At 46.1% G+C, this 14,417-nt stretch overlaps 1 protein-coding gene across 1 annotated transcript in view; it reads right to left on the bottom strand.

Annotated features, from left to right (window-relative positions):
• sema5bb (sema domain, seven thrombospondin repeats (type 1 and type 1-like), transmembrane domain (TM) and short cytoplasmic domain, (semaphorin) 5Bb) overlaps positions 1-14,417 on the bottom strand; it is a 111,784-nt gene continuing 97,367 nt past the window's right edge. The window contains exons 17-22 of the mRNA XM_071330587.1: positions 12,175-12,411; positions 6,515-6,685; positions 6,032-6,181; positions 5,777-5,815; positions 2,623-2,828; positions 1-1,473 (exon numbers count right to left, since the gene is read on the bottom strand). Coding sequence (XP_071186688.1) covers positions 1,288-1,473; positions 2,623-2,828; positions 5,777-5,815; positions 6,032-6,181; positions 6,515-6,685; positions 12,175-12,411 — 989 coding nt within the window. The 3' untranslated portion in view covers positions 1-1,287. The remainder of the gene's footprint in view (positions 1,474-2,622; positions 2,829-5,776; positions 5,816-6,031; positions 6,182-6,514; positions 6,686-12,174; positions 12,412-14,417) is intronic.

Genomic DNA, 14,417 nt, shown 5'->3' with positions numbered 1-14,417 from the left:
ACAGCTATCCATTTAATGGGATGAGGGTGGTGGGACAGCTATCCATTTGAAGGGATGAGGGTGGTGAGACAGCTATCCATTTGAAGGGATGAGGGTGGTGAGACAGCTATCCATTTGAAGGGATGAGGGTGGTGAGACAGTATTGCTGAGCCTCAGCTGAGGATCTGGGTTGTTCAAAATACATGTTTTTTCTCAAAATGGCTCCTTTTACGTCGACTCTGAATCACCGCCATTGTCATTTTTGGGTGTCGGTGCAGGTAGTTACAGGATTATAAACCCCTTCAGAGGCCATTGCCACGTCCCATTTGGCTCCCTATTCCCTACATAGTGCACTCCTTTCAACCAGGGGCCATTGGGCTCTAGTCAAAAGTAGTGCACTATATAGGGAATATGGTGCTATTTGGGACGTACCCAGGAGTCCTTGGGCTGCTCAGATGAAAGCAGTACCAGCCCCTCACTCTCTTTCCCTCTCTGTTAGTCCACACTGCGGGAGCACCTGACCATGAGGCTATTCTGATGCAGTGTGTCCAAACAGACAGGAGAAACAAGTTGGTGAGCAGGAGATGACAAACGTTCCCATACTGTCAGTGTCATTGAGTTCTGCATTTTCACCATCATAAAGTCGGTTTTTAGAGCTGGAAGGTGTCTTGGTCAGCATATTCCGGTACGGTATCCTTTGGGAACGGTTGACTTTGCTGTCTATATCGAATACAAACCAGCCACAATGTCTTATATTCTCCTCAGATCAAATGTGAAGTCTGTGGGTTTTTGTGATATACATGATCTGATACCGTAGGGTTTTACAGGAGACTTTTAACAGTGTTGTTTTAGAACAGATTCCACAAGTAGTGAATCTCCATACTGAACCTTAAGGCTGCTACAGCCCAGCTCCCTCATAAGACTCCAACTCCCAGCATTCCACATGGTCCAGTCTACTTCCCCGTCTTGAGATGAGTTGCTGTACTGCACAGTAGAGTAGAAAAACAACGTCATAAAACAGTCATATCAACTGAACAGTCACAATGATACGAAAGTGTTGTCCTGTTGGTTGACAGGGACAGTTCAACCTCCGTCCGCACTGGTGATTGAGAAGAACGTGCATGGTTCAGACCTTGAGAGGACACACCCAGTTCAAGGGTCTGCCCGGTCGTTAACACAGCTCCCCCTCACCGTAGCAGAGTACACACTCAACTGAGGAGAGGAGAGGAAATGGTGAAGGGTCTGGGGTGCAGGAGTGTTTCCAACTTCCCATAGAGAAGAGTTGGAGGGGGGGGGGGGGGTCCTGTCTCAACTGTGGTGCATATAGTTCCTGCAAGGTGAGTCGGGGTGGAAGGGGTGGTCGTATTTGCCCAGGGGTGCAGGGTAGTAGGTGGTGGTGTAAACGTTATTCTGGGGGAGGGAGGGGAGGGGCGAGAGGGACGAGGGGAAGAAGTTGCAGCTCTCGTCCGGGAGAAGATTGTTCTTGTTCAGCGTCTGTGGAAGACAGAAGGGAACAGAACAGGGGGTGTTCAGTAGGTGCAACATGGGAGAAAACGTTTCAAAAGGCAGGAGGCGCAACCTGATCTCATCCAATGAGAAAGCTCATTTTTGTTTCCAGTTCCACTTCCCTGCAATGCCCTACTGTACCACCCACTAACACTCAGGGAGAATCTCTCTCCTCGCCTCCTTCTCAAAACCCATTGGAGGAGAAGGTCAACGGGGCGGGACCTCTGGCTTTGGGCTTTGAGAAGGAGGCGAGGAGAGGACACAAGGAGTATGCAATTGAGATTCTCTCCCACAGTTACATCATACTGTATCTTCACACACAGACCCGATCAATCACACACAGATAGTATAATACATCAAACTGTATCAACAAGTAGACACGATCAATCACACACAGATGGACTAACGATCCCTTTCGGGGGTCTCAGACAGACAAACCATGGTGGTAATCGCTGGTAACCATGGAGAGAGGCAGACACAGGAAGGACATGAGGGAGTGTGTGTGTGTGTGTGTGTGTGTGTGTGTGTGTGTGTGTGTGTGTGTGTGTGTGTGTGTGTGTGTGTGTGTGTGTGTGTGTGTGTGTGTGTGTGTGTATGAGGAGACAGCCAGAGAGCAGACGTTAGTTAATTAATTCAAGTAATGGCTCGATTAATCAAACACAGCTGTGTGAGTCTCGCCCTCCTTTCTGATAGGTTAACAGGCTAATGAACACATTAATAAAGAGTGGGAGGCAAACAGGTGGTACATCACTGGGACATCACAAGGGCAGGACGGACGGACAGACAGACGGACACACAGCTACAGCTACTGTCTCTCTGCCATTCTACCAAAGAGCAAAATAGGCAAAATCAGAGGTCTGATATTTGGTATTTGAAGCAGACCTACGTTCAAATAGTATTTACTTTCTTTCAAATTCTTCATCTGTGCTTGATTGGGCTTGCCTGATGCAATGGAACCAATGGAAAAATTCCAAAAGTGCAAACCCCACCCATCTGGCACTCCAGGCAGACTTAATTAAAAGTATTTGAAAGAAAACCAATGTTATCTATCTGAACCTGCAGGTCTGACTCTGCCCTAACGGATTGTTCCATTCCCTGTGTGTAAGGGAGGGGGGTAGAAAGAGTGGAATACTCCACCTTGAACTCCATGGGGGTGTACTTCTCGTTCTTTGGCGTCGTGTTGCCCTTATAGCTGAGGTGGTTGGGCGTGGTGGGGTGGATGACGGCTGACTCCTGGGAGGGCTTGTGGAGTCGTTGGCAGTAGGCGTAGACCAGGACCGACAGCCCCACCGCCGCAAAGAAACACAACGCTCCCGTGGCCATCAGGTGGAACAGAGAGAAGGCTGGTAGGAGGAAAGAGACAGAGTTTGAATAATATTTACTCCATTAATTTTATATGTTCCAATATGTTTGCTTTGGCAATGTAGTCTTGTTCCCAAAAATTGCGAGTTCAAACCTGTTTTGAAGGCTAAGTGCAGCTAAGCTAGTGATCAGACCTGGGTTCAAATACTATTTAAAATCAGTTAAAATGCCTTATCTGTGCTTGATTGAGCTTGCCTGGCTAAATGGAACATTTCTAAAAGTGTGAACCCTGGTCATATATCACTGCAGCCAGGCTAGAGCGGAAGCTAAAAGTGTGAACCCTGGTCATATATCACTGCAGCCAGGCTAGAGCGGAAGCTAAAAGTGTGAACCCTGGTCATATAGCACTGCAGCCAGGCTAGAGCGGAAGCTAAAAGTCTTGGAAAGATTACAAATAGTATTTGAACCCAGGTCTACTAGCAACATTGCAATAGCGCCATAATGTTTTTGTCATGAGAGGATCTGCTCAAAAGACCAAGAATCATACTGAAACTAAAGCCTTGTTCGCATGCCTTAAGACTAAAATTAGTTCTTCAAATCTGTTTTGGAATACTGACTGTCCAAACAGCAAGTTACAAGTGACCAAATCAGATTTGTGTGTGTTCAGACAGCAGTCATTTGCTGATGTTGCTATGCTAGTTGTCATAGTAACGACAGATGTGTGCGCAGTGGTGTAGGCTGATTGGTGGTGGTGCTCGTGCTTCCTATCACTCAGAAGTTATGTAGCAAGCTAAGGTGACAACAATGCCTCCCTGTTTAGAATTTTCTAATTCATAGTGGAAGTACACTTTTTTTGAAACCTCAAAGTACACTGCTCAAAAAAATAAAGGGAACACTTAAACAACACAATGTAACTCCAAGTCAATCACACTTCTGTGAAATCAAACTGTCCACTTAGGAAGCAACACTGATTGACAATAAATGTCACATGCTGTTGTGCAAATGGAATAGACAAAAGGTGGAAATTATAGGCAATTAGCAAGACACCCCCAATAAAGGAGTGATTCTGCAGGTGGTGACCACAGACCACTTCTCAGTTCCTATGCTTCCTGGCTGATGTTTTGGTCACTTTTGAATGCTGGCGGTGCTTTCACTCTAGTGGTAGCATGAGACGGAGTCTACAACCCACACAAGTGGCTCAGGTAGTGCAGCTCATCCAGGATGGCACATCAATGCGAGCTGTGGCAAGAAGGTTTGCTATGTCTGTCAGCGTAGTGTCCAGAGCATGGAGGCGCTACCAGGAGACAGGCCAGTACATCAGGAGACGTGGAGGAGGCCGTAGGAGGGCAACAACCCAGCAGCAGGACCGCTACCTCCGCCTTTGAGCAGGAGGAGCACTGCCAGAGCCCTGCAAAAATGACCTCCAGCAGGCCACAAATGTGCATTTTGAGCAGTGTATAAGATGATCCAACTTTCAAAACTAGTCCTTTTCGGCTAGCCACAGCAGTCAGCAGGCTAGCCATAGCAGTCAGCAGGCTAGCCACAGCAGTCAGCTAGCCACAGCAGTCAGCAGGCTAGCCATAGCAGTCAGCAGGCTAGCCACAGCAGTCAGCAGGCTAGCCATAGCAGTCAGCTAGCCACAGCAGTCAGCAGGCTAGCCATAGCCGTCAGCTAGCTAGCCACAGCAGTCAGCTAGCCACAGCAGTCAGCAGGCTAGCCACAGCCGTCAGCTAGCTAGCCATAGCCGTCAGCTAGCTAGCCACAGCAGTCAGCAGGCTAGCCATAGCCGTCAGCTAGCTAGCCACAGCAGTCAGCTAGCTAGCCACAGCAGTCAACTAGCTAGCCACAGCAGTCAGCAGGCTAGCCATAGCCGTCAGCTAGCTAGCCACAGCAGTCAGCTAGCCACAGCAGTCAGCAGGCTAGCCACAGCCGTCAGCTAGCTAGCCATAGCCGTCAGCTAGCTAGCCACAGCAGTCAGCTAGCTAGCTGTTTAGCTTTCTAGCACATTCAGTAATTTGTTTTTAAATTAACAAGCTAATTAGCTTCCACATGGTCTTGTCAAAACTGTCAACCCACTAGCTAGTAAGCAACAATATATACCAAATAAATAAAATTTGACCGTTCAGACAGAAGTTGCACAGGCAGGAATCAGATTTGTATCTGATTTCAAACCACCTACAAAGGTGGTTTGAAATATGGCTTGAAATATTTGATTCCATGTACTTTTTGGCTGTTCAGACTGCAGGAAAAATAACAGATTCGGACCAGATATGGAAAAAATTTGTATTTGAATCACTTCAAACTGCCAATGTGAACAAGGCTTTAAGGCTCTATTAAATCAGATCCGCTTTAGCCTACATCCACATGGCGGTTGATTTGGCAGTGTCAGAGTTGGAACCGCGTTAGAGCTATCAGATCCACAAGCGGCTCCTGGCATCATTCCTAAAGCAGACATTGCCATTGGCTGAACGGTGTCGCATCAAGAGAAATCCCATGCAGCCTTGTTTAGAAGTTTTAACACTGGAATGTGAGGTGTAATCTACACCTTGATCAGGCTGATAGAAATCCTCATTATTTTGTTTAATGATTTTTGATTTGAGCGCAATTATTTCTATATAGCCTACACTTTCTCATTCTGAACTTGTAATGCGAGTGGGAAGGGGTGTGGCTTCGTGACAATGATCAATAGCAGCTGCTCCCTGATTTGACAGCTCCAACACAGTTACACCTCCGACACCGCCAACATATCAGCTGTGGGTATTTGCTATCGCCGGTTAACGCTTGATCTGACTGAATCTAGGCCTAAAGCTTTTAGGAATGACAGCATTGTGTGTAATCAGGGTGGCGATGATTCATTTGTGATGCAACGGAAGTGGGAAGGGCGTAAGAGGAGAGGGGGAGGAAGGGGGTGACGAGAGGCACGCTCCATGTCCTTGGGGTCCCTGTAACCCCCCACTGGGATGGGGGGGGATTCTCATAATTCACTTACCCCCACAGCGCTGATCGTTATCCTGTCCAGGCAGAACGACTGCAGAGAAAAATAGAGAGAAGAAGAGGAAAGAAATAGGGAGGAACCGAGAGAGAAACAGACTGTTACTGCAATGCACAATTCAACCAGCCAATAGAGTCAAAGCTCCCCACAATCACAGAGTACCACTTTCTGCAGCAAAACCAACCAATCACTGCCCATAAAGGGATGGTCAGCTGGCTATTTAGCAGTATGTTCAAAATGTTGGGGACTGACCTGGCACCTCGGGGGGCTGGCAGGGCCTGCTCGCGGTGGCATTGCCCTGACACAGGCTGGGGTCTGCCTCCCGTTCCCCACACTCCCTGCTGCGATGTTGCAGCCCCTCCTCGTCACACTCCCCCCACTCTGACCACACCAGCCAGCCACCTGGAGGAACAGCGGAGGAGAAGTGGAGGGGGTTGGAGGAGAGACAGGAGAGGATGGACAGAGAGAAGAGAGGATGATGAGTTGTTGTTCCACTATAAGTCAAAGCAAAGCCACAGTGAACTCAAAATAGCAGCTACATAACCTTAACATGAATTATGCACCATCATTTCAATTAAATGAGTTACTTTGAATGGTCAACATTTTTAAAACAATATTTGTATGAACGAATGCTGCAAATATGTGTACCTGTGCAGGCTATGATTGAATGTTGTGTATCTGTGTATGACTGAGTGCTGCATATCTGTTATCTGTGAATCTGTTCATTCTGCATACCTTCACAGGTGTGTGTGTTGCACAGGGCCTCTTCAGTGTGCAGGCCGATGCAGATGTCACCTCCGTTGGCGGGGGCAGGGTTGCTACAGGTACGGGTACGCTGGTAGTGCCCACCTCCACAGGTGGCAGAGCAGTGAGACCATGACGCCCAGCATGACCAGGTTCCTTTCACTGGACACACACACACACACACACACACCAAACTTTTATAGAAAATATAAAAGGTTAATATCCTGTAGCCCTTCACAGTCCGTATACAGGTTGAAAAGGGACACTGATAAGCACCTCCATTGGGACACAGTGGCTGTATAGTAACGTGTTATACAGCTCTGGCTCTGCGCTTCGCAGGTCTGTATGGGTTTTGACTGACAGACGTTCTGAACTTGTGCACCACGCGCAACAAGAAGTTGCCCCCCATCCCTCCGGATAATTAGGCAACTTTTTCACATTTGTTGTTGTCTGTGTGAGGAGAATGCTGTAAATTACGAGGACTCGATGTATTTTGAAAGAAGATACGTTGAGAATTATAATAAATACCGCTTTGATGTCATACAAGCAAGCCAAACACCCGTGAGTCCAAATGCGCACTTCACATTTCCATATCATAAAACTCAGGTCATATAGTGTCAACGTTTATGATCACTATGTTGATGTACAGTTAGTTACAAGATGACATGGCGTTATACCCTGGGTTGTCCTGAACAGAATGAGCCTATGTTTGTTACATTGTGAGAATGTGCCGTGGACCACGCACCAGACCAGTGATGGAAAAAGTACCCAATTGTCATACTTGAGTAAAGTAACGATACTTTAAAAGAAAACGACTCAAGTAAAAGTGAAAGTCACCCACTAAAATACTTCTTGAGTAAAAGTCTAAAAGTATTTGGTCTTAAATGTACTTAAGTATCAAAAGTAAATGTAATCGCAAAAATATAATTACAGTTGAAGTCGGAAGTTTACATGCACTTAGGTTGGAGTCATTAAAACTCGTTTTTCAACCACTCCACACATTTCTTGTTAACAAACTATAGTTTTGGCAAGTCGGTTAGGACAACTACTTTGTGCATGACACAAGTAATTTTTCCAAAAATTGCTTACAGACAGATTATTTCACTTATAATTCAATGTATCACAATTCCAGTGGGTCAGAAGTTTACATACACTAAGTTGACTGTGCCTTTAAACAGCTTGGAAAATTCCAGAAAATGATGTCATGGCTTTAGACGCTTCTGATTGGCTAATTGACATAATTTGAGTCAATTGGAGGTGTACCTGTGGATGTATTTCAAGGCCTACCTTCAAACTCAGTGCCTCTTTGCTTGACATCATGGGAAAATCAAAAGAAATCAGCCAAGACCTCAGAACAAAAATTGTAGACTTCCACAAGTCTGGTTCATCCTTGTCTGGTTCATCCAAATCCCTGAAGGTACAAATCTGTACAAACAATAGTACGCAAGTATAAACACCATGGGACCATGCAGCCGTCATACCGCTCAGGAAGGAGACACGTTCTGTCTCCTAGAGATGAACGTACTTTTGTCCAAAAAGTGCAAATCAATCCCAGACGGGGACAAAGATCGTACTTTTTGGAGAAATGTCCTCTGGTCTGATGAAACAAAAATAGAACTGTTTGGGCATAATGACCATCATTATGTTTGGAGGAAAAAGGGGGAGGCTTGCAAGCCAAAGAACACCATCCCAACTGTGAAGCACAGGGGTGGCAGCATCATGTTGTGGGGTGCACAAAATAGATGGCACCATGAGGGAGGAAAATTATGTGGATATATTGAAGCAACATCTCAAGACATCAGTCAGGAAGTTAAAGCTTGGTCGCAAATGGGTCTTCCAAATTGACAATGACCCCAAGCATACTTCCAAAGTTGTGGCAAAATGGCTTAAGGACAACAAAGTCAAGGTATTGGAGTGGCCATCACAAAGCACTGACCTCAATCCTATAGAAAATTTGTGGGCAGAACTGAGAAAGCGTGTGTGAGCAAGGAGGCCTACAAACCTGACTCAGTTACACCAGCCCTGTCAGGAGGAACGGGACAAAATTCACCCAACTTACTTTGGGAAGCTTGTGGAAGGCTACCCATGATGAAATAAATAAAAGCTGAAATAAATCACTCTCTCTACTATTATTCTGACATTTCACATTCTTAAAATAAAGTGGTGATCCTAACTGACCTAAGACAGGGAATTTTTACTAGTATTAAATGTCAGGAATTGTGAAAATCTGAGTTTAAATGTATTTGGCTAAGGTGTATGTAAACTTCCGACTTCAACTGTAGGTATCAAAAGTAAAAGTATAAATAATTTAAAATTGCTAATATTAAGCAAACCTTGACGGCGTGATTTTCTTGTTTTTTACATTTACGGATAGCTAGGGGCATACTTCAACACTCAGACATAATTTACAAACTAAGCATTTGTGTTTAGTGAGTCTGCCAGATCAGAGGCAGTGGGGATGACCAGGGATGTTCTCTTGATAAGTGCATGAATTAGACAATTTTCCTGTCCTGCAAAGCATTCAAAATGTAACTAGTAATTTTGGGTGTCAGGGAAAATGTATGGAGTAAAAGTACATTATTTTCTTGTGGAATGTATTGGAGTAAAAGTAAAAGTTGTCAAATATAAATAGTAAAGTACAGACACCACAAAAACGACTTAAGTAGTACTTGAAAGTATTTTTACTTAAGTAACACCACTGTTCATGACTCCATTCTATGCGCACCAAAATGATGATCTGCTTCTCTGAATTGCCTTGTGAAAACCTAACGTATTTTATAATTTAGCAAGTCATGTTGGCAGTAGAACAAGCTTTCAAATGATGCCCATCTGACCCAGATTGTGAATTATAATGGACTGTTTTTGGAATGCGAAAACAACAACAGTAATAGTGTGAAGGCGGGGATGCAGGTTGTGTTCCAAACAAAACAACAACAGTAATTGTGTGAAGGCGGGGATGCAGGTTGTGTTCCAAACAAAACAACAACAGTAATTGTGTGAAGGCAGGGATGCAGGTTGTGTTCCAAACAAAACAACAACAGTAATAGTGTGAAGGCAGGGATGCAGGTTGTGTTCCAAACAAAACAACAACACTAATAGTGTGAAGGCAGGGATGCAGGTTGTGTTCCAAACAAAACAACAACAGTAATAGTGTGAAGGCGGGATGCAGGGTTCTGTTCCAAACAAAACAACAACAGTAATAGTGTGAAGGCAGGGATGCAGGTTGTGTTCCAAACAAAACAACAACAGTAATAGTGTGAAGGCGGGGATGCAGGTTGTGTTCCAAACAAAACAACAACAGTAATTGTGTGAAGGCAGGGATGCAGGTTGTGTTCCAAACAAAACAACAACAGTAATAGTGTGAAAGCGGGGATGCAGGTTGTGTTCCAAACAAAACAACAACAGTAATTGTGTGAAGGCAGGGATGCAGGTTGTGTTCCAAACAAAACAACAACAGTAATAGTGTGAAGGCGGGGATGCAGGTTGTGTTCCAAACAAAACAACAACAGTAATTGTGTGAAGGCAGGGATGCAGGTTGTGTTCCAAACAAAACAACAACAGTAATAGTGTGAAGGCGGGGATGCAGGTTGTGTTCCAAACAAAACAACAACAGTAATTGTGTGAAGGCAGGGATGCAGGTTGTGTTCCAAACAAAACAACAACAGTAATAGTGTGAAGGCGGGGATGCAGGTTGTGTTCCAAACAAAACAACAACAGTAATAGTGTGAAGGCGGGGATGCAGGTTGTGTTCCAAACAAAACAACAACAGTAATTGTGTGAAGGCAGGGATGCAGGTTGTGTTCCAAACAAAACAACAACAGTAATAGTGTGAAGGCGGGGATGCAGGTTGTGTTCCAAACAAAACAACAACAGTAATAGTGTGAAGGCGGGGATGCAGGTTGTGTTCCAAACAAAACAACAACAGTAATTGTGTGAAGGCGGGGATGCAGGGTTGTGTTCCAAACAAAACAACAACAGTAATTGTGTGAAGGCGGGGATGCAGGTTGTGTTCCAAACAAAACAACAACAGTAATTGTGTGAAGGCGGGGATGCAGGTTGTGTTCCAAACAAAACAACAACAGTAATTGTGTGAAGGCGGGGATGCAGGGTTGTGTTCCAAACAAAACAACTACAGTAATTGTGTGAAGGCGGAGATGCAGGGTTGTGTTCCAAACAAAACAACAACAGTAGTTGTGTGAAGGCGGGGATGCAGGTTGTGTTCCAAACAAAACAACAACAGTAGTTGTGTGAAGGCGGGGATGCAGGTTGTGTTCCAAACAAAACAACAACAGTAATAGTGTGAAGGCGGGGATGCAGGTTGTGTTCCAAACAAAACAACAACAGTAATAGTGTGAAGGCAGGGATGCAGGGTTGTGTTCCAAACAAAACAACTACAGTAATAGTGTGAAGGCGGGGATGCAGGTTGTGTTCCAAACAAAACAACAACAGTAATTGTGTGAAGGCGGGGATGCAGGTTGTGTTCCAAACAAAACAACAACAGTAATTGTGTGAAGGCAGGGATGCAGGTTGTGTTCCAAACAAAACAACAACAGTAATTGTGTGAAGGCGGGGATGCAGGTTGTGTTCCAAACAAAACAACAACAGTAGTTGTGTGAAGGCGGGGATGCAGGTTGTGTTCCAAACAAAACAACAACAGTAATTGTGTGAAGGCGGGGATGCAGGTTGTGTTCCAAACAAAACAACAACAGTAGTTGTGTGAAGGCAGGGATGCAGGGTTGTGTTCCAAACAAAACAACGAGGAGAGCTAAAAATAGCACCTTAAAGTTGAAGACACTTCTTTGAATCTTTTGATTTTCTTATCAACAAATGCGTTAAAAAGTACAGTAAATGTAAAATGCACATAAATTGGATTCAGTCTTGTGTCTGTGAACTGTTGTGTCCTCAACTTTAGTCATCATTTCCCCATAATCTCCAAACTGTTCCTTTTTAATTGCTACCATGGTTTTGCATATGCTTTCCATATTTCTTCTGTAAGAAACATTTCAATTTAGGCCAATCCATAAAGGCCCACGAGTGTAAGGGGTTAACTATTTATCCAGATACAGAGTTTTTTTTAACATGTTTTCAGCACATGAAAAGAAAACATTTGATTCATGTTTATTAGACCAGTTTGTTTTTCACTACAGACTTTTAAAGGCAATTTACGCTTCAGCAGCTTTTACCATGAATGCGATCTCCGAGAACGTGGGGGAAATTGCCTTTAAAAGGCTATTGCCGGCTTTGAAGGAATCCCAATCTCGGTTCTACACTGCCCGTTAAGTTAATCGGTCAGTACAGTATTTGAGCAGGTATAGAGTAGCACTGGAGTAGTCGGAGTCTTACCTGGGCAGGGCTGGGTGTTGCAGTCCTGGTACTCCACTGGGGATCCACTACAGCCACTGGAGTAGTCGGTGTCTTACCTGGGCAGGGCTGGGTGTTGCAGTCCTGGTACTCCACTGGGGATCCACTACAGCCACTGGAGTAGTCGGTGTCTTACCTGGGCAGGGCTGGGTGTTGCAGTCCTGGTACTCCACTGGGGATCCACTACAGCCACTGGAGTAGTCGGTGTCTTACCTGGGCAGGGCTGGGTGTTGCAGTCCTGGTACTCCACTGGGGATCCACTACAGCCACTGGAGTAGTCGGTGTCTTACCTGGGCAGGGCTGGGTGTTGCAGTCCTGGTACTCCACTGGGGATCCACTACAGCCACTGGGGCTCTTGCCCTCGGCTGAGGCACAGGTGCGTTTGCGCGTGCGGAAGCCTTTGGCACACTCCTGGGAGCAGGTCGACCACGTCTCCCACGGGGACCACCTGGTGCCACCTGGTTGTCGGAGCAAAGGTCGACCACTACTGCCTCCTCCACTGGTCCTGACCAAGTCTTCAACCAGAGCTGAACCACACAGAGACACACATATACTCAAACATGAGACATTACAACACAAAAGGTGATTTACAATATTATTTTGACTTCTCAAAGTCAAAAATATGTTGTTTTCCTAATGGTATGGTAGGAGAACAGCTCTGATAAACAATGGTCTTCTGTGACCTAAAGCTTGGCAATGAAATACCTGACAATGTGCTGGTTCTAAGAGTGCAGAGGCTTCCTTCCTCATTACATGGTATGATAGTAACCTGTGCAGTTAGAATCTGGGCCAAACATTCAACCGTGGGGTAAAATCTGGGTTAATCGGTTCCAGATGAACTCTTTGAAAAGGTAAAAAAAAGAAACACGTCACCTAAATTATGGAAATGACTTCAATAATGAATTGAAAGCTTTTTATTTTCTGTCTGTGTGGTTTGAAACCAGGGCAGCAGTAATATTTCATACGGTTCATGTTACTGTGAGGCCAGATGTCTCCTCTGGTCTAGACAGCGCCCCTGTGACACAGTGTTTAGACCCAGTGACAGCCTGTGACACGGTGTTTAGACCCAGTGACAGCCTGTGACATGGTGTTTAGGCCCGGTGACAGCCTGTGACATGGTGTTTAGGCCCGGTGACAGCCTGTGACATGGTGTTTAGACCCGGTGACAGCCTGTGACATTGTGTTTAGGCCCGGTGAAAGCCTGTGACATGGTGTTTAGGCCCGGTGACAGCCTGTGACATGGTGTTTAGGCCCGGTGACAGCCTGTGACATTGTGTTTAGGCCCGGTGACAGCCTGTGACATGGTGTTTAGACCCGGTGACAGCCTGTGACATGGTGTTTAGACCCGGTGACAGCCTGTGACATGGTGTTTAGACCCGGTGACAGCCTGTGACATGGTGTTTAGACCCGGTGACAGCCTGTGACATGGTGTTTAGGCCCGGTGACAGCCTGTGACATGGTGTTTAGACCCAGTGACAGCCTGTGACATGGTGTTTAGGCCCGGTGACAGCCTGTGACATGGTGTTTAGACCCAGTGACAGCCTGTGACATGGTGTTTAGGCCCGGTGACAGCCTGTGACACAGTGTTTAGACCCGGTGACAGCCTTTGACATGGTGTTTAGGCCCGGTGACAGCCTGTGACATGGTGTTTAGGCCCGGTGACAGCCTGTGACATGATGTTTAGACCCAGTGACAGCCTGTGACACAGTGTTTAGACCCGGTGACAGCCTGTGACATGGTGTTTAGGCCCGGTGACAGCCTGTGACATGATGTTTAGACCCAGTGACAGCCTGTGACATGATGTTTAGGCCCGGTGACAGCCTGTGACATGGTGTTTAGACCCGGTGACAGCCTGTGACATGATGTTTAGACCCAGTGACAGCCTGTGACATGGTGTTTAGACCCGGTGACAGCCTGTGACATGGTGTTTAGGCCCGGTGACAGCCTGTGACATGGTGTTTAGACCCGGTGACAGCCTGTGACATGGTGTTTAGACCCGGTGACAGCCTGTGACATGATGTTTAGACCCGGTGACTTCCTGTGACATGGTGTTTAGACCCGGTGACAGCCTGTGACATGGTGTTTAGACCCGGTGACAGCCTGTGACATGGTGTTTAGACCCAGTGACAGCCTGTGACATGGTGTTTAGGCCCGGTGACAGCCTGTGACATGGTGTTTAGACCCAGTGACAGCCTGTGACATGGTGTTTAGGCCCGGTGACAGCCTGTGACACAGTGTTTAGACCCGGTGACAGCCTGTGACATGGTGTTTAGGCCCGGTGACAGCCTGTGACATGATGTTTAGGCCCGGTGACAGCCTGTGACATGATGTTTAGACCCAGTGACAGCCTGTGACATTGTGTTTAGACCCGGTGACAGCCTGTGACATTGTGTTTAGACCCGGTGACAGCCTGTGACATGATGTTTAGACCCGGTGACAGCCTGTGACATGGTGTTTAGACCCGGTGACAGCCTGTGACATGGTGTTTAGACCCGGTGACAGCCTGTGACATGGTGTTTAGACCCGGTGACAG

Source organism: Salvelinus alpinus, chromosome 10 (assembly GCF_045679555.1).
Source record: "Salvelinus alpinus chromosome 10, SLU_Salpinus.1, whole genome shotgun sequence".
NCBI lineage: Eukaryota > Metazoa > Chordata > Actinopteri > Salmoniformes > Salmonidae > Salvelinus > Salvelinus alpinus.
This window is presented reverse-complemented; position numbering and strand designations above follow the sequence as displayed.